Source organism: Amphibalanus amphitrite, unplaced genomic scaffold, assembly GCF_019059575.1.
Source record: "Amphibalanus amphitrite isolate SeventyFive unplaced genomic scaffold, NRLGWU_Aamphi_draft 000698F_arrow, whole genome shotgun sequence".
In the NCBI taxonomy this organism is placed as follows: Eukaryota; Metazoa; Arthropoda; class Thecostraca; order Balanomorpha; family Balanidae; genus Amphibalanus; species Amphibalanus amphitrite.
Window position 1 is genome coordinate 59929 of NW_024882192.1, and position 22543 is coordinate 82471.

Sequence of the window (22543 nt, forward strand, 5' to 3'; positions counted from 1 at the left end):
TAGCCGACCGGGACGGCTCACGGCTGGCCTTCTGCCGACTGTCACGTCTTCTGCGGGCTGCCGGCCAGAGAGGACCCAGGGCGTGCATGCATGCACGTTGCATACATATGCATACCGCATAGGTTAAGTGTATTCATGCCAGCTGACCTATACGGTACAAATTATGCCAGTGTACTGCATGAGGGTCTAGAGTGGTCATGTGCATGTAAACATTAATTCAGCCGCCGGCGATGGATCAAAACAGTGAGTGCTATCGTGGCCTTATGCTCAGGGGACAGTCAGTAGCTCGAGAATCCCTCTGTGTAACATTAGATGACAGAAATAAGAAAAAGTGTCAAGAAGTAGGTACTCAGTGATAACACGATATACCTACATTACACAATATCAACACATTTACCTTCGGTTGTGTCTTTACGGATGAATGTGATTCATCTATTGATTTTTCGAACTTCATATAGCACATCAATTCGTAGTGAATTAGTGAATGCAGTATTGTCCATCATACAGCTGAACACAAATTCGGACTACGAGTCACAAAAAAAAAATATGAGAAAGGTTTCAGAAGCTTTGGGGGACAAGAGAGTCTCTGGCAGGCTGTTAAGCTCGTGGAGCCTTCAAGCGGCTGAGGCGCTGGACATTTCTCGATGCAAATTGAGCCCCGCGCGGCCGGTTTTATGATTCGCTCTCTGGGTACACATACGGTGACCGTGACTCCAACAGAACACACCGGGAGAGGTCCCTCGCTGCCGTGCCCGCCGCCGGCTCGGTGCACCGCGGCACAACTGGTTCCCACCGGAGGCAGCGCGGTGACGCGGTGCACTGCGCTGGCGCTCACTTTATAGAAACCGAGAGTGGGTGAGTTGGGCGCTGGGAGGTGAGCTGCCGGCGCGAGAGTTACGGGCGTCACGTCGGAGACGACGGAACGGTGTCGGAGAGTGTCCCGAGGAGGTCCTCCGGGGTGGGTGTGCTCGCGGAGTGCTCGGAACTCGCCAGCTCGCGGGACTCGGAGGAGTGTCCTCGGAGAGACACGGCGCCAAGAAGCTGCAGAGGACCGGCTCAGACCGGGATATGGCCAGGTCAGGTGATGGATCGACACGAGGGCATGAGACTCGGTTCAACATTGGTTACAGCTCATTTTCGGTAATGATTGGTTCTTTGGGTATCTTTAGCATATAGGTGGCTTTAAAACGTAAGCGACTGAATAATGCTATTACAAACGAATGTAAGAAACTTATTAGTATGCACGATTATTGTAGTTGAGTGAGTTGTTGTCTTAGTCAGTAGTTAGAGTCATCCGCATAACCCACCTTGTATGCAACGGCTTAAGGTTTATAAAAATGCGAAATCAAAATGCAACGCTTATTGCTCTAACTAAGCAATGTAATCATTTTGTTCCGTGGCTGGGCGTTATACGCTGTCTAGAATTTCAGTAATTTTTTATATCCTGTTAAGCCTATTACGCTCCAACTCGACAATATAATCCGAGAAAACGGTAGCACAATTCATCCAACTATAGCTAACAGAGATATGAGCTAGCCACCATCATTCGCGGCATAATTGAGCTGCGAAATCTGGCAGCTTCGTGAAAAAATAAATGATGTCACTCAGTTCTCATTATCCCCGTATTGATGGTCTTCAACCTCGCAATTTTCCGTTAGGCTGGACTTTTATAAATCATCTTTGGTAATGACTTCGTAAAGACGTGAAGAAGGATAAAATGGTGTGTGATATAAACATCAACAGCGTCCATTGGCATGTGTCATCTCAATCGTACCAAATGTTTACGCATATCGACGCGTCTTTTAAACCATTCATCTCTTCTCTCATAAATTTCCGGGAAGCACGAAAGATCCCCTTAAAAAGTGTCCAAGCTCTGAGCCTGATCAAATCTGTGTGTGTTCGTAGGCTTGTTTTGGCATTGCTTGATCTGCAAAACAAACAAACTCGAGAAAAATTGTGTTAGAAGCTTTTCGGTAGAATAAAAGAAGCTTTTAATCGAAGCTTTTAAAACCTTCTATCCAGCTTGTTGAAATTCACGAGAGAACACATGTGGGATTTGAAAAAGGCATCGATAGGTACCAGCATTGTGAATTTCAGCGCTGGCGCCTTCTCTATATTTCGCCCCTACTCCGTTATAGTCCCACGCGTAAAACAACATTTCGTTAAATATTCGTACCGGTCTTCAATACGTTCCACAATATACGGAAGTAAGTGTACATGCCACATCGTATGATTTCGCCACTTCAAGTGATTTGTGGTATCATATAGAAATAGCACATCTACCAACCTAGCGACTTTCTATACTGGAATCGCCGTTGGCACTTCAGTGGCTAGCATGAATGCTCGTGTGTTATCGGGTAATGCTGATTAAAAAAAAGGCGTAAGTCTGACTTTGCAGATGAGTTTTAATGCTTGAAGAGCGTTGCTTAAAGCTCAAGTTCAGATAAAACAGCCTTCCAAAACATCAAAAGTGAATCGACAGCTATAGTTTAGACGCTCTTTAGGTCCTGCTTCCTCAAACAAACTAAAGAAAGTGGCATGTGTGTTGTAAGTGCACCCTGTTAGTAACAGAAACAGCTTTCATCCATGGTTTTCTGCAGCCAGCAAGTGCTAAGCCATCTGTCCGTTGATAATGTCATGAAATACATATTTATGTTGGCATTTTGGTGGCTTACGAACCAATACTATGGCCGTAAGCTTCATCCTTTTTATATGCCATAGAACAACATAAACCGAGAGATAGAATAAGGATCTATGAGGGATAGCAATAGCAAAAAAAAAATAATTACGCAAAAGTATGACATTCTATCAGTTATATACCGCGTTACAGCCCTCTAATCTCAGATGGTGATCCGCCGCATTTAGCGGAACTGATGTTAAAAAGCCATAAATTAAATGTTGTGCCATACTCGCAGCTCAACTTCGACCAAAGCTTATTTTACGCATTAAAAGTCACAAGAAAAAGAAGCGTCCGTTCGGCGGGGGTCTGCGGCTAATTTCTCCGGCTAAAATGAAGGTTCTCGTTGTCGGTCGACCCTGAGTAGAGCCGGTCGCCATGCATGTGCGACAGCACCCGCAGACCAGAGCTGATTTATATCCTCACTAACGGGGATTATCCACACAGGCCACGGAGCTGCCACGCAGATGTGTTGAACAGACTTCTTAGTCATCAGGCTGCTTGGCTTGACCATTAATTCAGAGAAAATAGCAGCACGCCTTATCCGTTTTTGGTCAGTACTCACTAACACACTGAAATTATCGTGCTCTTTGCGTCTCAACATCAAAATGTTAAACGCCCCTAAAAGCACGCCTTACCGAGCGACGTCATATATGTATAAAATGGCGACCAGAGTTAAATCAAACGCAGCCTTACAGCCTGCAGCCGTGGAATCTCTCTATCGTGCTGTTTTTCTCCGTGTTATTCATTGTGGTATTCAGAGGAACTTGTCATCCAGATCCCTTCTACAAAGTTCCGGGATGGGATTATTGTGCTAAATTATATGAGCTTTGAATATTCATCCAGAAGGTATGATGGATCGCTTAAAACACGATTGTCACGGAATGACCTAACATCACAACCTCGCTAAGCGTGCAAACCATCTGGTGTCGACATTGCTAAATGCTAGGCGCACTCACGTATGCACCTCATGTATAAAGGGAGCGCGTACGATGCACTTGGTCGCTTAGGTGGCATGACTGACGCCCATATCAGCCATCGGCAGTGTGTCTGACTCTGCCACGACTGTTCGCAAAATGTTGCCTTTATCACAACATGTTTGAGTCAGCTGCATTTCATCTCACACTTTTCATGTGAATTGTTCATGATGAATACACATGAGGAATGAATGCATCGATTAAATACATACCTTACATTTATGAATTAGCAGTGTATGCGTACCTTTATTCTTCCATTGATCAGAAGCGCTTGAATAATACTGTCACCTTCCCTTGTCAGTTGTCAGTTGTCACCATGATTCCGATATCACGCGATAGCTCATGAGCAGTCTGGGACGCCGTTACACCAGGCTTTCACACATCAATAACACTCGACTTCGAGACAGGGTCAGACACACTGCCGATGGCTTATATGGGCGTCAGCTGACTGCATGTCCCGGCGGGAGCCCGATTACCGGCGTCACGAGCAACCCTCTCCGGCCGAGCGGGGGGGAGGAAGATCCGAGGTCGAGGTCACTTCACCCGAGCCGGCCGCCAGGGACGTAACCGATCGGGTGTGTATCAAATGTACCCAAGTACAGTCGGACCCAAGATCCAACGGGACCCAAGATTCATAAGTACCCAGGTGCCTCAGGCTATACGGAAGTACCATAGCGACGTTGGGTCCCAAGGCTCAAGGTTGCCAGAATATGATTGGCTGAGCAGGCAGACCAATCGAACGAGCTGTTAGAAACTACTGTACCTCAGTGCACTCTCTGACAGTGGGCAAGTGCGGTGAAGATTTCGCATACCAAAGTGACCCTTCCGGAGGACCGGCGGCCGGCGCCCACAGTCAAGTAACAATGGGAAGGGTCGGAGGGACGGCCCGCCGCGCCACACGGTGACAGCTCTGATTCCCGGGACGCTCAAGTGTCGCCTGTCAGACGCGTCGCCTGCCTCCCCCCTCCCGCCCCGCCGAGCCGCACAAAACAGCCGGACCCTGTCGCGGAACGAACCACCCGACCATGCTGTCGCCATCGGCGGCGAACTGAACTGCATGGCTTTCTGAGTCGTGGCGCTGAGCAAGCCTGAATAACCGGTCATGATTGCGTATTTCATGCTTCAGCCCTGCTGTAAGCCATGTTTTATGATTGCGGATCTTAGCAATTTCTTGGGTAGAGGTGAACCGTGCAAAACGCCCCCTTAAGAAAATGTGTCACCGCTAGGCTAGTTATTGGACCATATGCTTATAGGCGTCATCTTTAGACTATTGAACACAATAATATGTAAAGCACTGGAATGCTACATTCCAGCATGAATGAGCTTTTGCAAGACCTTTGAAAACGGGGCGTTTTACATTACGGGTACCGGTAAAACGCCCCAACTTTGGTTGTCACCTGGTTATGAGTATGAGTTATAGAGTTCCGTTTGTATAGACAATGCATTTAATATTCCAGTTTCGGCGGTACTACTCTATTATTTAGGTAAGCAGAAACGCATTAACGTCATGAGTATTAACATATTAACGTTATGCGTATGAGTTCCGTTTGTAAAGATAATGCATTTAATATTCCAGTTTCGGCGGTACTACTCTATTATTTAGGTAAGCAGAAACGTATTAACGTCAGTAACGTGCTTTCGGTGAATATGATTGGATGGAGAACCGTTAAAAAAACAATACTTCAGCATTTGCAAGCAAAGCTACCTAGCTCAATAAATTCACCCATTGCAAAAAATCACTGGTTTCAATGTCTTCGTTATCTATTTACCCCAATCAGCAACAATGCATCACAATATAGCCGTTTCTGGATTGTGGCATTTAAGCAAATAAAATGATCAAGGCTGAAACAGACTTTCCGCAGTCAGGAAATCGCATGCGAGAGCCTATTCCAATACATTACAATACTTCCCGCATCAAACGCATGCGGGAGGTGCGTACGATTGATGCAAGCGTGATTTGATATATTTGAATAGGCTCTCGCATGCGATTTCCTGACTGCGGAAAAAGTCTGTTTCAGCCTTATTAGAAACCATGCCGGTGCGTTTTGTGAATTTTACAATGCTTGTTTGTAGCGGTATAGGTATCTTATATCTGTCATTTATCCCGTACCGTAGTCAGTGTTTACAATTGCTTCACGTGCTAAGAGAGAAAATTATCAGATGTTGAGTAATTGATTTGTTTAACAGGTTTTAGACGTTTAACAGTTGTTAAACGTCTACTTTGACGATTAACAAACTGTTAAACGTCTAGTAGACATTACATGAATTACGTTGGCGGCACGGGATAAAATTATTAAACCGCCCGTAGGTAGAAAAATCTTTTAAACGTCTCGCCTATCCAGTGGCGGTCGCAGGAGGGCCATCAGGGCCATGCCCCCCCAAAGGCAAATCAGGGGGGCCATCATATTATTTGCCCCCCCCCCTCCCAAACAACCGATGGGCCCCCATAGGCGTATGGGGCCCTGGCCCGTATTCGATTGTCGCGAGGCTCGAGAAACCCACGCTAGCTATTAACAGCTCCCATACCGGTCTTTGAGGGTCCTACACTGACCTCTGAGGGCCCTTCAGTGGCGGTCAAGCGCCCACCTTGACCACTGAGGGCCCTCTACTGGCCTTTAAGGGCCCCTAAACCGGCCTCAGGGTCCCAACCGGCGGCTGAGGGCCTCACACCGGCCTCTGGTGGCCTCATTTATGTCTCTCAAACCATGCATCATTGAAACTATTTAATTATCCTCCAGACATGCGTATTCTTTTGTTATCGGAGGAATTGAATCGAACCCTGGGCCAATAAATAACAAAAAATTATCGAATAATATTACGATAGCCCATGTAAATATAAACAGTATAACGGCCACTGGCAAAGTCCAAGAGCTAACAAATTTTGTCGACGTTAATAAAATCACAATTCTAGCACTCACTGAAACTAAGTTGGACGACTCAATTAACCCGAACCTTTATACTATTGACAATTTTCATCCAACCATTACAAGACACAGAGACAGACACGGAGGAGGCACGGCAGTATACATTCACAGCTCACTCACATTTTCCAGAATTTCCTCACTCGAATTGCCTGGTGTAGAATGGATTTGGATAAAAATAAAAACAAGGCTCTACATTTGTACTGTGCTTAATCTATCTCCCACCCAATATTCCAGCACATCGACAAGAAGAGTTTATAGACAGACTAACCGACAGTGTGACTCGTGCACATCTCTACTCCCCAAATGTATTATTAATAGGTGACTCAAATGCTGGCAACCTATTCCTCCCTCCAGTCTCCAGATACCTATCAACATAGTGGACTGACAGCTTTCGACCGAAAATTAAGAGGCGCAACTGACACCATTGGACTAACGCAACTCATCGACCAACCTACTCGTATTGAAAATGACACACACAACCTACGAGACCTCTTCGTCACATCCAATACTAAATTTATCATTGATAGCGGACTTCTCTCTTCATTTTCAACACTTGACCACTTTCCTGTATTTGTGACGCTATCAATCCAGGAAGAAAGGAATGATGACAATTATGTAACCGAGTACTGGGACTACGCAAATACAGACGCCGATAAATTAACACACATTTTACAGCAAACAGACTGGGCATCTTTTCTTAACAAGGACACTGATGACGCAGCGACTGATTTTACTAACCGTATAATTGACGCAGCCAGAGAGTGCATACCGATAAAACAAAGCAAACCAAGACATGACAAACCTTGGGTGACACCAGAACTTCTGAAGGAAATTAGGAAACGTGAACGTTTATTTAATGCTGCCCGAAAACGAAAAACCTATAAACAAGCGTGGGCAAAATGGAAAACCCAACGCAACTTCATGACAAATTTGAATAGACAACTTTACGACGAACTTGTAAAAAATAAAGTATCACTTCTACTACAGAACAAACACGACCCTCACAAACATCATAAAATTTCAAGAGACATAACAGGTCATAAACAAAACCATTCCATACCGACACTTATACAACACGACGGCACAACAGCGACAACTGACACTGACAAAGCCACCATGCTGAATACATACTTTGCCTCACAAGCACAACTTGACATCACAAACGCACACATTGCACAACTTCAAACATACACAGCAAGAAACACTGAACCAGTACCCACTCTCAGCAGCATTGACATCACCCCTGGTGAAGTCCTTCGAACCCTGAACAGCTTAGACGCTAATAAAGCTTGTGGTTCAGACAGATTACCTACGAAAATTTTAAAAATGACAGCATTACTGATTTACGAACCTTTGACACAACTTTTTAACAAATCTCTCACTACCGGAATATACCCCACATCTTGGAAAAAGGCTAAAGTTCGACCAATATTTAAGCGAAAAGGAACTCCGTCTGAATTAAGTAATTATCGCCCAATCAGTTTACTTCCGTGCATATCAAAAGTTTTTTTTTAAATTATATTCGCTCATATATATCAACACATTACTGAATTTTCGCTTCTAACCGACCGACAAAGTGGATACCGACCAAGGACACAACACTCAACTGCAACTTACATACATAACAGACTTACTGTACAAATCTCTCGACAACGGACGCGATTTCACCATAATATACTTAGACATTTCTCGATATTTTGAAAAGATTTGGCACAAGGGTCTTCTTATTAAATGTAAAAAGGAGTTTGGAATAACGGACAACTTACTGACGTGGCTTGAATCTTATCTGACGGACCGACAGCAGACAGTTGACATTAATAATATTACATCACAGACACTGACACTTGACGCTGGGGTACCGCAAGGATCGGTTTTAGGGCCATTTCTGGCGATTTTATATTTAAGCGGACTATGTGACAAAACCACAAACAAAATGTTTTTTATGCCGATGACTGTTCTTTATACTCGTCTTACTCTCCAACTGACAACTTTCACGACGCACAAATGACACTACAGAAAGACCTAGACATCATACACAACTACGGAGAAACATGGGCTATAACATTCAATGCAACGAAAACCACACAACAAACTTTCTCACATCGACAACAAACTAATCGACCAACCCTTACTTTCGGCGGTAACCCCATTCCAATAGTAAATGACCATAAACATCTCGGCCTCACACTATCCGCAGCTCTACGCTTTCAAACACACATTAATGACGTCCTTCTAAAATTTAATCGTTCTATGGGCCCTTTATACCCAATAGCAAAACACATACCTAAAGGAATGCTTCTATCACTCTATATTACTTACGTTCAACCTTTCCTCGACTATTGTGACATCACTTACGACGGACACATCACAACGACTGACGGCATGCGACTAGAAAAAGCACAAAACAGAGCAGCACGACTGATCACTGGGACTGGACTTCGGACATCGACTAACGGACTGCGACGAGAAGTAACTAGGATGGACTTCTTTGACCGACAGACGGAAAATCCACAAACTTCAGTTTTATCACAAATTCATATTCAATCCTATAGTTCCCGTATTTATTAAGACCATTATTCCTAACACAAGACAGCAAAACACAACACGAACTTTACGGAATATTTCAGCTCAAACAATACCATTGGCCAGAACCACATCCTATTACCGATCCTTCGTCCCATCCTCTACAAGCCTCTGGAACACATTACCCGAACATCTACGTACAAACAATAACTACTTTACTTTCAAAAAACACCTAAAAGAACTGATTACACAACCCCGTCCACCTTTGTATTATTTCCTAGGCACAAAAACAGGCAAAATTTTATACACAAAACTACGACTGAATACTTCAATTAATGCTCATCTTTTCTCCATACAACAAGCTATTTCACCCCCTTGCACTTGCGGCTATAATTCTGAAAACAAAACATTTTCTACTTTACTGTCCACTTTATCATACTCAGCGAAACATTCCTTACAACACCGTGTCGCCCGTCATCCGCACTGACTTTTCCACTCTCCCTTCCTCCAAACAACTCGATATCCTTATCCACGGTACAGACCTGAGTCGTGAGGAGGGCCGTGTGGTTGCCATCGCTGTCCAATCCTTCATCATCCATACCCATCGCTTATAATTAAATACAACATCCAAGTCCCAATCCTCACCACTACCGTGGTCGGACGAGTGGGCGCGGTGCGGAGCAGCCTTGCAGTGCCGCCGGGGTCGTAGAGCGTTACCGGGCTTGGGCGGTGCGGTCGATCACTTTGACATGTTTTGCAACATAAATATTTTTATTACGTTCTTCTTGTTCCATTGTGTTTCATCATTATTATTGTTGCTAAATACATTGAGTACTTCTCGTTTAGCAAGCGGCGCCATGATTTAAGTGCGTAGCACTTTTGCGCCAATTGCCTACTTGATCTCTCTCTCTCTCTCTCTCTCTCTCTCTCTCTCTCTCTCTCTCTCTCTCTCTCTCTCTCTCTCTCTCTCTCTCTCTCTCTCTCTCTCTCTCTCTCTCTCTCTCTCTCTCTCTCTCTCTCTCTCTCTCTCTCTCTCCTCTCTCTCTCTCTCTCTCTCTCTTTCTCTCTCTCTCTCTCTCTCTCTCTCTCTCTCTCTCTCTCTCTCTCTCTCTCTCTCTCTCTCTCTCTCTCTCTCTCGAGTCCCAAGACTAGCTTTTAAATGCCTCTTAGGGCCCCGCACTGCCCCGATTTAAACATAAATTAATAGAGACTGATTTTATTCATGTCAATACCTTAATTGGTTTGACCTTGGTACGGCTACCGTCAACCCCTACATCGTAGTCACGTGAGAGATCATGTCACACTGTGCACAAACTATATAACCTGGTACACGCTATAAACAAGGTCATGTAAAGCGACTTGATTATGTCAACAGTGGACACATGTACATACATACGGCCAGCGCTTTGCGGTCCAGCACCGGGAGCCCGGCCGCAGCCGGGAGGGCGGGGTGCAGGAGCGCCAGACCGTCTGGGAGGTGGCGCGCACCCCTATTCACAGCGCAGGCCCGGCTCGCCTAACGGTCACCGCTGCCCCTGTCATGAGACAGCAGGGGTGGGAAGCTGATTGATGAGGATACCCTTGAGGTGGGTCCGATATTTGCTCCGCTGCCCGGTACGCTCTTACAATGGGCACATCCGATGGTCGGCTCAGTGGCGGGACCCGTCCCCTGCGCTGCCCCGGCCCACCGGGGGACCTCCTGTGGCGACACTCAGTCATCCATGAATTGAGCAACTGGTGCAGCCCAAGATGAAAACTACTAAGAATCAGTTATAAACCTAATTTAACCAGATCGCACAGAATGTCACAAAATGTGTTCCAGATAACCGTTCTAAAAATGGCTATTATCTTGTCATCTCCACACTTCTTTGTGATAAACTAACTACCTGTGTTTACTTGTTGATAGGGTGGGTGTCAAGGTCACATGAAGCTGCGGAGACGATGGATTTTAAGGTGACTACGACTCAGACTCAGATTCTGACTACGGCAAAAAAAAATATGCGGCTTCAAAAATCGACTCCAGTCTCCAACTCCGACTCCGGACAATGCCCAGCAAGTCCATATAATGAAATAAAATTTATTGTCGGAGATCTTTTTATCTTGCCTGAAGCGACCTTTTGCGCGTTCCAAGGCCAATGTTGCAAATAAGTGCCTACTTTTTAAATAGCATGCATACATAAAAACAGGTTTTGACGCAGCAGCCTTCTTCAGTTTTTTTTTTCAATGAAAACGCTGGTCCAAAACAGGGGTATGTTCTTAGCTTCAACAAAATCAGATTTTGAAAGGTCAACAAGCAAAATATCATGAAGCAACCAGGTGTCGGGCATGACTTTGAGCAATGCAGTGTTAACTTCGGAGTCGGAGTCGGTAAGATTTTAGCGACTCCAACTCCGACTCAGGGCAAAACTTCCGACTCCGACCGACTCCGACTCCGACTCCGAAGCCCTGGGACTCAGGACAAAGTTATTTTCCTTAGATGACCTCGTTTGGCGTTTCAAAACGTCTCAGCGTAGTTTTTATGAGCTGATTACAAATAAAGCACAGATATAAACATTCCGGAACTAGTTCTGGCAATATGTTACAAAAATGACAGCGATGGTTTATAGTGACTAATGGAAAGCCGACGGGACGCCGGTTGACCTGACCTGACCTCGTTTGATCTACTCAAATGGATACACATATTCTTTGATCGTAATAATTCTTAAGTTTGAAATCAGGACTCCAGAAACATTAAACATCACTTTTAGAAGTTCTACAAGGTCTCGATTTTCCCGATATTTGGTCATTGACCTGACCTTCGGCTTCCAGGTCAGACTAATGACCTATGTACAGGGTGAGGCAGAAAGATATTTACCTGTTTGTTTTCAGTCCATGACTGAAAAATGTATGAACGGATTTTATTAAAATTTTGCATGCGGCCTCCAAACTGACTTGTGCATTAATATTGGTATCGTTTTTGCATTTTGTCATAATTTTTGATGAGCTATGGCGAAGATTATAATTAACCCTCGCCCTGGCAGGTCGCCCGAGCCTTTTTGCGATGCAAACCGAACTATTAGTCGGATCGTGCTTAAATTTTCAATGGCCTCTGGGACATCCTTCGCGCAACTTTTGGTAAAAAAAAAAAATAGGGTCATATCAGGTCACCGAGCTACGACGTCATAATAGGTACAACCTCCGACCGTTTTTGACAAAATCGCACATACCGTAACTGGGCGTGGTCTCATCGACAAGAACGAAACTATCCCGTGTAATTTATGTTAGAATTTGACTATCAACTGACTTGTGTGCAACGAGCAGATAGGTATTGATACTCGGCAATGGTTATTTTTGTTGTTTTGATTGTTTTATGTAGGGGAAAGTGGGGTAAGACGGGCACCTTAACTTTGGAGCCATTTTTCGGCCAGTTAGAAACATCATAGAAAAGGGAAACTGAGTGAAAACTTTTTTTGACATCTTACTTCCATTTGCCAGAAGATGAGACTTAGACCTGATTCAGCAAATAAACTGCAGCCATTTTTGCAAAACCTTTCAAAAATCCGTCTTACCCCACCCCATGGGGTAAGACGGTCACATGGGTAGGGCAAGACGGCCAGCTTCTTTCACCGACCAGCACAGCTCACACCAAATGCCCGAGATTAGCCGCATTGATACAGTCGCTCGTTGGTCTCAAGTGCTTCGGAAATGGCAGTATACGAGATTCGTGCAGAAGGCGTATGCTCGTATACCTAGAGGCCCTAGTTCAGAAACCATGTAGAACCGTTTTTCACATTCATTATTCGAGAATAAACTGTGCCGAAGGAATATTGCTCACATGTCTGTGAGTATCAGAATCGAACATATTCTTATTAGAAATGCTTCTTTTTTCCTACAGCAACAAAAATATTTTCACCATTGCAGACCCATTGGATTCATAGTTGCCCGTCTTACCCCAAACTCAATGTCAGAAGTTCAGCACGATTTTTCTCTGTGGACAATTTGATGCAGACAAAGCAAATCCGCGGTAAATGAGCACTGGTGGCAGTGGCGTAGCCAGAAATCAGCGAAAAGGGGGGCCATGGTGCTCGAGGGGGCGCCTTTTTCCTTGAGAGGGGCGCCATTGTCAGCTAGTGAAGGGGCTGTTTTTGCCAGTCTTGCCTTCCATGGGGCATTAGTCTAAAATATAACGTCATTGTTAATGCATGATTTACTAGTTGCAAAATACGAGTATGAAAAACAGGTTTCGCTGAATTTTCATAAAATCCAATTAATCCAATTTGCAGCCCAGTGTTTTCCAGAATTGGAGGATCAAAAGCATGCGATAGCATGCTTTTGCATCCGGAAATTCCCATTGGTGGGTCGCTGAAAAAAAGTTCGGCTGAACCTGTTTGTCAGTGAGTATGTGAGTATGTGAGTGAGTTTGTCCAAGCTTTTTTGGACCTGGAGTCAAAATGGGTGGACCGATCGGGACGAAAGTGGGACCGTTTGATTCGTCTCCGGCGAGGTAAACTTTTGGTGCTGGCCTCGGTTCGCTCGGTGCTTCGTGGCACATGCTATTCCGCTTCAAAGTTTCGGTGACACAAATTTTTTTGTCAAGGCTACAGGTCAACCCGAGGTCACGGGCAAAGCCATACTGGCGGGACACATCGGTAACACCTTGAACCAGTTTCCAGGGGGGTCACCGTCTGCGAGGGGTGCAGACTGCACGTGCTGGGGTCGGAAAACCGTTTTGACGTGAGGTCCTCTGGCTCAAAGAAATTTTAAGCTATCAGCATCAAAATCGGTTCAATGGTAGTCCCAGGCAAGGCCTCCAAAATAATGCACATTTGGTTGAGCTAAGCTCTGTGGTGCATGAGCTATGCACGTGCAAGCCGATTGCACCCCTTCGTACGTTGCCACGCCTGCAGGGTAAACGCAGCTCTAACTGGTTCAAAACTTGCAGGTCATAAGAAGAATACATTTGATCACGACATTCCGGCGAGATAATATCCGAGGGGTGCAAGCTGCGCGTGCGGGGGGCTATGGATCGTGGGCTATGGATCCTCCAATTTTGGCCCAAGGCAACGCACGAGCGCTGCCGGCATCTAGTTTATCAAAACACCTTGATCTTGATGAATATTTAGCACGAAATAGGAAACGATCTCAGGCTTCGGACATTTTATTCCCAAAAATAAGCATCCATGACAATCCGAAACGGTAAAATAGGTATACGTTGCTCGATAGACACAACCTTTATTGTATGCAAAAAAAATATATATACAAGTTCACTCACTGATCCAAAGTAAAAACGGTGACGCTGCGCGACGCCGTTTTTTGAAATATTCGTGAAAAACCTAGCGGGGTGGGGGCGTAAAAACGCCCCCCTTGCACGGCGCGGGTTTATGGGAGAAAATTGAAATGCTCTTCCTCTGAAGAACGAAAACACCCTTAAACATCGGGATACAGATAAACATGGCACATTTACTCGGTAAATTTCACTCGTGATGTGACCACTTTTATGCTACTGAGGTCATCTCAGGTCATAAAAGGACTCCAGTAGGATTTGGACAATAACTCGATAGACAGTAACTACGAGGTAGGTAGGGGAGAGTGGGGCAAATTCGTGCAAAAAATGGATAAATCCATATATCTGTTCTTTGGTTAGTGCAACGGCAAAATTGTTGATTGTGGTATGGAAAGGAACTATTGCAGATATTTTTCCTCTTTAAAAGTTATCCTCTAAAATTATTGCTTCTATTAGAAAAAAAATGACTTTTAATAACTCTGAACGTTTGCACGAAACTGCCGCACCTATAGGGCACATTCGTGCAAGGGGTGGGGCACTTCCGTGCACCCTGCAAAGTTCTAGAAATTACCGGGCATTACCAGAAATTTACCAAAGGAAATTGGCAGGGGGTCATTTCACTTGATTCCTTTCGACAAGAATGCATTGCACAACATATGTAGAAAGAATGGGCTGACCAACAAGAATGTGCCAACTGCCGGCCTCCGTGACCTCGCCAAGTTCGCGTGAATTACTCGTCACGACGTCGCAAGCAGCCGAGACTGAGTCAGGCGAGCGTCATTAGTGAAACCTACTATAGATAAAGTCATAAATAGCAAAAACTAAAAAAAAAATATGCACGAATGTGCCCCCAGGCAGTGCGTACACGAACCTGCCCCACAACGTTATTTGTAATATATTTCAAAATTTCTTGTTGAAAAAATGACACTTTGTCAACAAACAAGTTTGCAGCAGTTCCGTGAATAGAGTGAGCACCTTCGCCCCCAATTTTGAAAAGCTGAACCACATTTCCGAGTCAGGATCACAAAAATGGATGATATGAGAAAAGTTTGGAAAGCTCACGAATATTACAAATTTGCGTTTTTATCAAGCATGACAGCAGGTACAGTGTTGTCTTCTACGGTGAACGAAGGGCGGCAATGATAGACACATTTCCATAATTTACCTTGAGCTCGTGCAGTCACTCGTGTTCCCATAAACTGCTGAAAACGAATGTGCCCCATGCACGAATGTGCCCCACTCTCCCCTACCTAACTAGCCTCAGCCCTGACTACCATCGGACCTGCCTGTAGGTAGGGGAAATGGGGTCAGATGGTTGACCCCTCTCGGGCTTTCCCAATAAGACGCGCAAAAAGGAGCCTATTGCAACGAAACTTCCTGTGACCTCGAGTTAAAGGGACCCTCCCACCTTCAAAAAAGTTAATGAATTGGCATGAAAGTGATGTCGCTCGGTTCAGAAAGAGCAAAAACGAATATCTACCAAATTTCATCGAAAAATATTCACCGGTTTTCAAGATATTAGACTTTTACTTTTGTTTACTTTTTGGGATTTCCGCTGTTCCTATAGCGACTTTATTTGAAAGTGCGGCATTTGTTGCGCGCAAAGCAGCATATACCACCGCGTGCTACAAAACGTTTTAGTCAAACATTTAAAAATCGTTAGATATCTGCGCTGACGTCACACATTCAGAGGGGTATTCCTATGCATTAGCCCCTCTGAATCAAAATGCTGCAATTTTGAAATTCAATATTTCCGATTTAAGGCATTTCTCGATGTTGTGAGTGCCGAAACCGGTAATTGTGAGCCAGGGACCCCATTTTGGCTATCTCAACTCAAATCTAATGTTAAGGTGGGAGGGTCCCTTTAATCAATTTTACACCTACTCTAAAAATTTATTGGCCCTGATTCGAATAAAGCTGACCTTGGTTCACTTTCTTTAGTTTTATTTGCTTCCACTTACAAGTGAAGTTTTTGGAACTGATTCCGAGTTTAGCGCCCGTTTGAACTTAAGAAGTAGTTTTGATAAATGGTGGTTATGTAGTAACATGTTACGAAGCTATCGTCGGTGGTTGTCACCCACTCTAGATGGCCGGCAGGAAGCCTGCTGGTCGACCTGACCTGACCCGACCCGATCTACCCCAAATGCATGAAGTCATCATCTTTGTCCAAAACTAACATCGAACTCGTACCCAGAACCCCGATAACAGCTACGGCTCACAAAGTTCTAGCAGGCCAGCTTTTTTCTACTTTTGGGCGTTGACCTAAGATGACTCGGCCAAGGCCTTGAAATTGGGCATCATCGGCTTTCTCTCATCACGGGCAGCATCCTCGCTTTTCTGCGAAGCTCTACCTCGATCAGGGGCCGAAAGCATACCTTTAGCGTTACGTTGGTAAACATTTTACCTTGGCGACCCACAGTAGCGGCGGAACACCTTCAATTAAGGGGGGCACTGCCGACTTTTGGTCCCATTCTTTCCATGCAACGCCCATAGGGCTAATGTTAAAATGCCAAAATCAAAGGGGGGCACGGTGCCCCGGTGCCCTCCCCGTTCCGCCGCCTATGGCGACCCGTAAAACACGAATAAGAGCTATAGCGACACAGAAAGCGTACTCGATAGCTTTTTTTTAAAGCTCTTTCGCCAACTTCGCCTCAGATACCTATGACTTCGGGTCTATGGCCAAACAGTTAAACAGAGGCCAAACAGTTAAACGGACGGAATTTGCCGAAACATTTGTTCTGTAACAACCTATGATTCAGTGAATGTGTATGATATTCATGTTAGGTATCACCATCGTGGTTGTTTAGTCGAAACACGTCGCATGGCTTACAATTTGAACTTAAGAACTTAACTAGAAAACTTGACATCAGGTAAAGGTCAATCAATGGTCATGTCCTGACCGGAAAAGAACCTGCTGCAAAAATGTGAGATCGATCTGTGTTGCTGAGCTGAACACACTTGACACTCCAGCACTGAACACTGGTGCTGAACACTGAACACACACTGAACACACTCCAGGTGCTGTCATCGCTCTACAGCGTCTCCATCAAAAGTTGTTGTCGAAAATGTGTTAGAGACCTTTGATGACCTAATGACTGACCATTCGAGTCACCACTGGTCATTAGCTGCACCTTGTCTCTAAAATGAGCAGAGATGCCATGGCTACAAAAGTACCTATCTTATAGCGTTTTTAGCATATTCGTTCAAAGCAGAGGGCATTCGTGCATTTTCCCATATCTTATCATGATTGGTGAGGTCACATATTTGACCTGACTTTACTTTTCAGATGTAAAATCCCAGATGTATGAACTGTTGGCACTTATAATCCCATTCATTACACCAAATTTCAGACTTATAGGAGATAATCTATAGGAATGACAAGATTGCAGCTTTTAGAGGCATTAAAACTGAACTGAACATGACATTGTGACCTGACGTCAGGTGGCCTGTGCTTGATTTTTATGCACGATGCAAAAGTGATGTACAATCAGATATACCGCTGCTTTCGTGGCACTGCGCGCCGAGGTTTTTCTCAACACATGAAAAAACCGGGAGTCGGAGTGTGGCTAAAAACACCTCTACCCATCAAGACGAAGACCGGAAACCCGACCCCCCCCCCCCCCCCACACACACACTAAAAAATCCGTGGCTACGCCACTGCCTCCTCCCCCTCCTGCAATTTAAGTTAGCCGCTGCGAACACTAATTCGTGCAAGGGGTCATTTTCACTTCTTGACGCCGCAGTACGCTATACCGCCGCGCGGGGGTCCGAGGGACGCTACCTCCCGCCGCGCCGGATGACCCTCGGACCTGGGCGCCGCCGCGGCGGGCGATGGACGGCCGTCGGCGCTACCTCAATTCAATCTCGAGAAAATCAATCCCAAGCACACTGCCAAGTAGTGTACCAAGGCGGTCCAAATTTGTATCCGCCCCTCCTATTGGTCAACGTCACGGACGCCACATGGATGCATTACGTCATTCCCGTCTGCCAACGACCAATCACAGTATGGTACTTGCGTCTTCATGGTCCCTTCAAATCCTGGGGCCGAACGTAACCTGGGCCCCGGTGTAACCTTGGTCCCGGTGTAACCTGGGTACAATGGTATTCTGGTACTTATGAATGTCACCCAACCGATCGACCTCCACCAAACACGATTTGGCAGCACTGTAATGAGGTCTGCTGGGCGTGAAGTTTTCCCTTCACCATAGGGTTTACACACAAACTGGTCAAAGTTTGAACCAGGATATACTAGTCTAAAAATGCAAAAAACGAACAAATTTTGGCATCAATAGATTCAGCATTTCATCGTGTACCTCAAACCGTCCATCATTTGGCCTCAAAGGAGGTAAAAATTGTTCAAAATCGAAGTTGAAAAGATGCTTTCTGAGCACATAATCTGGTAGCAATCACGTGACCTGCTATAAGCAGCTTATCGATAATTTACAAACATAATTATTAATATGCTGCTTTAAACATCATTAATCATACATTTTGAGCTTTCAGTACTTTAAATAAGGTCAAAACATCGCAAAACACAAAAGTTAATACAATAGTCACGTGGGTGTCAGGAAATGTCACAGGTGCGTCAAATTTGTGACTGGGGCTTTACTTTCAAACATCGGATCTACCTGTTTCTTATAGGTATCTTGTGTAACCGATTGCACGGCAGATTGGAGCTGCCAGAGACGGAGTGTTTTACATCGGGCCGGTGTCCCAGGGAGCTATTAGCACAGGCTGATTGGTGCACGGATCGTTAGTTAGTGCATCGTGCACGGCGAATCACGCTAAATGGACAGGTGCAGACAGCTAGCCGGAGAGTGAAACAGAGTGTGGAGGAAGGAAATACGATTAGTGGATGAGTACCTACACCATACAGACGTGACTTTGTACAGAACTGTCAGCATAGGAGTGAGCGTAGACCAAGATACTCTGGGCTGATAATGGAGCTTGGCATATCCATATGGTTGAGCGCCAAAACGTGACTAACGGAGAATTTTTCTTCTCGTAATTCAGCTGTACACAAAGACCTGTTTAAGCCTTGAGTGCTCATGGTTGACAAAACTAAGCTTGCTCGTCTTTAATGAAAACACACGTACAGCTATTTCCTTCCTTAGCTCAGATGCATCACTCTTTGCAGAAGTCACCCAATACAAGGTCAGCAAGCATACTTCGAGAGTGACACATGTAAGTCGGGGACATGTCCAGTCCCAGGTGGTGGCATTTCCTGTCAGTTTTCCGCGATGGACTGTCTCTGTGCCGATATGAGAACGAGCTGTCGCGGTGGAATTTCGCGGAAGGTGCTCCGGTCGCTTCCGGACTCACCCTGATGATTCCAGCGATCTGCTGCCGATTTTCTGGCGATGGATCATCCTTACCTCGGGAAAACATTCGTCAGCCCCACTCCCCAACCGGTTTACAGTTAGTGATCTGCGGAAAATACTACCTGAGTAAGTCTACGGATATATTCACTCTCCTGCGGTAAAGTGATGTTGGATTGGAACGTTCGATGGTTGCATCCGGGACCGATAGTCTGTGCTCGATGGCTGTGCATAGGCAGATCCTGGAATACATCATACGGTATTAAACGTTTGAGATGATTATCTATGTTTCAGGATATTCAAAGAAAATGCCCATCATCTTACTCATATTGGTGATTTTGCGTGACTCATCGTTACCTATAGAAGCTTTGCTATTCGTCTATGGTAAATCACTTAATCACTCTTTGGCAATTTCCATCAAACAAAGCAATTTCAGTACATATATCAAATCCGAATTTCCACTGCAGCGCAAATCGGTTATAGTGCGTTCCAATATATCTACATCTGCGTTTTTTTTTTACATATGACGGTTGATATCATGATCAGAAGCAGCGACAGGCTGATTGGAGACTGTGTAGCTGCTGAAATATCCGGAGATTTCGGAGAACCAGGGGCCAAAGCTGATTCGTACCACATTCGATATTCGCTAAGCTAACTAATCTTTTCGGGATTTTTTTTTTTACGTGTGACAAAGAGCGAAATTTCAGTTCACTATTCAACACCTTCGAGCTTACCTGATTGTCAAACGTTTTCCATCATAAATTCAGTAGGAAGCAACACGGAAGGCTGCATAAGCAATGCAAGGCCAATTAGAAAGATTGCCTACATCCTTCTAAGGAAGGAAGTTCACCTACATATGTTTTGACCGAGTGTGACCTCTACTCACCCTGTATTGTTTCCGTCGCTGGTCAGACTCTAACCATTGTTGTTCAGTTGTCTGAGTTGTCTTCGAATCTATGTTAAATTCCGTTCTGCTGATTTCCACCGCATACCAGGCCAGGCACTCCTCCTTCGTCGTAAGCCAGGTGTCTTCACTATAATTAACCTGCCCTGTTCTGTGTTCGCTACCAGGGCGCGAGGTGTGCTCCTGGGGGTGCTCCTGTGTGCTACCCTGCACCAGTCGACCGCCCGACAGATGGACAAATGCCAGCTGGCCAGAGAGCTGATGCGTCACGGAATGCCCGAGCATGAGCTGGCCGACTGTGAGTATAGAGTACCTACAAATGTTTTAATGCATTGTGCTAGAGGATGAAGACTTATTTGCCAGTGGTTTGTAATAACCAAACTATGAGGCGATAAGTATACGGCCTTGACTGTAGAACTAATACGCAAAGGCACAGACATAACACAAGGAAGCAATCTACCGACTGCATGCACGCTTTATGCTAACTTACGTGCCCCAGCCTCATAGTTGCACTAATAACTCACCTAACTGACCAAAAGCGGTAACCGCCGGATCGATTGACCCCGTGTGACCCTTTGGCAGCTGGTGATTATTATTGGTTTGAAGTGATAATCCCCCTTTTAATGCGTGCTGACGCTCGTCTGACAGTAAGCTGCGGAATAATAAATTGGCGGTGGGCTTGCTACCGTACAGATAGTTAAAACGTTTCCGAGCACGTTTATCAAAGTTGTCAGATTTCGTGCGTACCTGTCTAACAAAATCAGCATCGGTCTCTTCCTGAAACACTTGTTTGTAGCGAGCCTGTAGCTTACTGTCTGTGCTCGTGAGTCCTACACCGACAAACCGATTGTCAGCTGGAAACTGGGCTGCCACCCCCTCCCCCCTTTCCCCCGAGAAGGCTGTGACAGCTGATGCGTGGCTTAACCCCTCCTACAGAATTGTGTGAGGTGACCATTTGGCCCTCTCCCCTCTGGCAGGACGGTTTCCTGGCTGATGTGTCCTCTGTACCTGACGGCTGACCTCCTCCCCCTTCCCCCAGGGCTGTGTCTGGCCGACCACGAGTCACGGTACGACACCGGCGCCGTGGGCCGGCTGAACGGGGACCGGACCGTGGACCACGGCCTGTTCCAGATCTCCGACCTGTACTGGTGCGACTGGAGCCGCGAGGAGCCGCAGAGGAGCTACCGCAACCTCTGCCGCGCCAGCTGCGACGGTGCGTCAGCAGACGGGCCCCGGGCCAGGCGGGTTACACACAGGCAAAGCGTGCAGTTTATAAAATAGTTTATTATCTGCCTAGATATAGCATTTGGCATCACCGTTGTCATTACTTACTTCAGTTGTGGCACTTCGTAGGCTATTATTTCACCAATATTTGACAGGGTTGGTATGGCATAGCAGTAGGATGCATACTGAAACAGCGTCGCTCTCCACGCAGATTTTCGTGACGACGACATCACCAATGACCTGGCGTGCGTGCGTCAGATTTTCGACGAGCACAAGCGGCTGCAGGGCAACGGGTTCATGGCCTGGTGAGTGATAATGTGAGCTACGGTCTATGACATTTCGGCACTGCTACGCCGGCATTGCTACGCAATTGGAGAATGAAAGTTTCATTCCCCGCTAGTTGGAGAATGAAGGATTTGTTTCAAATGATTTAGAGTCACATGCTTGTTAGCGTGAAAATGTCTCACCAACCTATGGCGGCATAGTTATATGGCCAACACATAAGCACACTTTTCACAGAAGCAATGAATTACGGCCAAAGTGTATATTCAAGGTCAGCTCGCTCGGAGCTATATTTATTCATTTCACTATTAGTAAGAAATCCTTCTCTCTGGATGTCATGCTTCAGTTCAAACTGTTTCTTGTTCCAGGGTGGCATGGAGGAACTTCTGCAACGGCGCCTCTATGGCGGAATACAGCACCTCTGAGTGCGGCCTGCACGGCACTCCGGCTC

The 22543-nt window shown here is 45.5% G+C and overlaps 1 protein-coding gene across 1 annotated transcript; it reads left to right on the forward strand.

Moving 5' to 3' along the window:
* The first annotated feature begins 913 nt into the window (after positions 1–913).
* Positions 914–22119, forward strand: LOC122364806 (lysozyme P-like). The gene is made up of 4 exons (XM_043335561.1): positions 914–1076; positions 20754–20884; positions 21626–21799; positions 22022–22119. The coding sequence occupies exons 1-4, from the start codon at positions 1069–1071 to the stop codon at positions 22117–22119; spliced, it is 411 nt and encodes a 136-aa protein (XP_043191496.1). The 5' UTR covers positions 914–1068.
* The last annotated feature ends 424 nt before the right edge of the window (positions 22120–22543 follow it).

What these genes read in the sequence shown, in the direction of transcription:
- LOC122364806 (XM_043335561.1), top strand. An exon ending in CGAGCATGAGCTGGCCGACT is followed by an intron (nt 20,885 to 21,625) that starts GTGAGTATAGAG and finishes CCCTTCCCCCAG; the next exon opens with GGCTGTGTCTGGCCGACCAC. An exon ending in CTGCCGCGCCAGCTGCGACG is followed by an intron (nt 21,800 to 22,021) that starts GTGCGTCAGCAG and finishes CTCTCCACGCAG; the next exon opens with ATTTTCGTGACGACGACATC.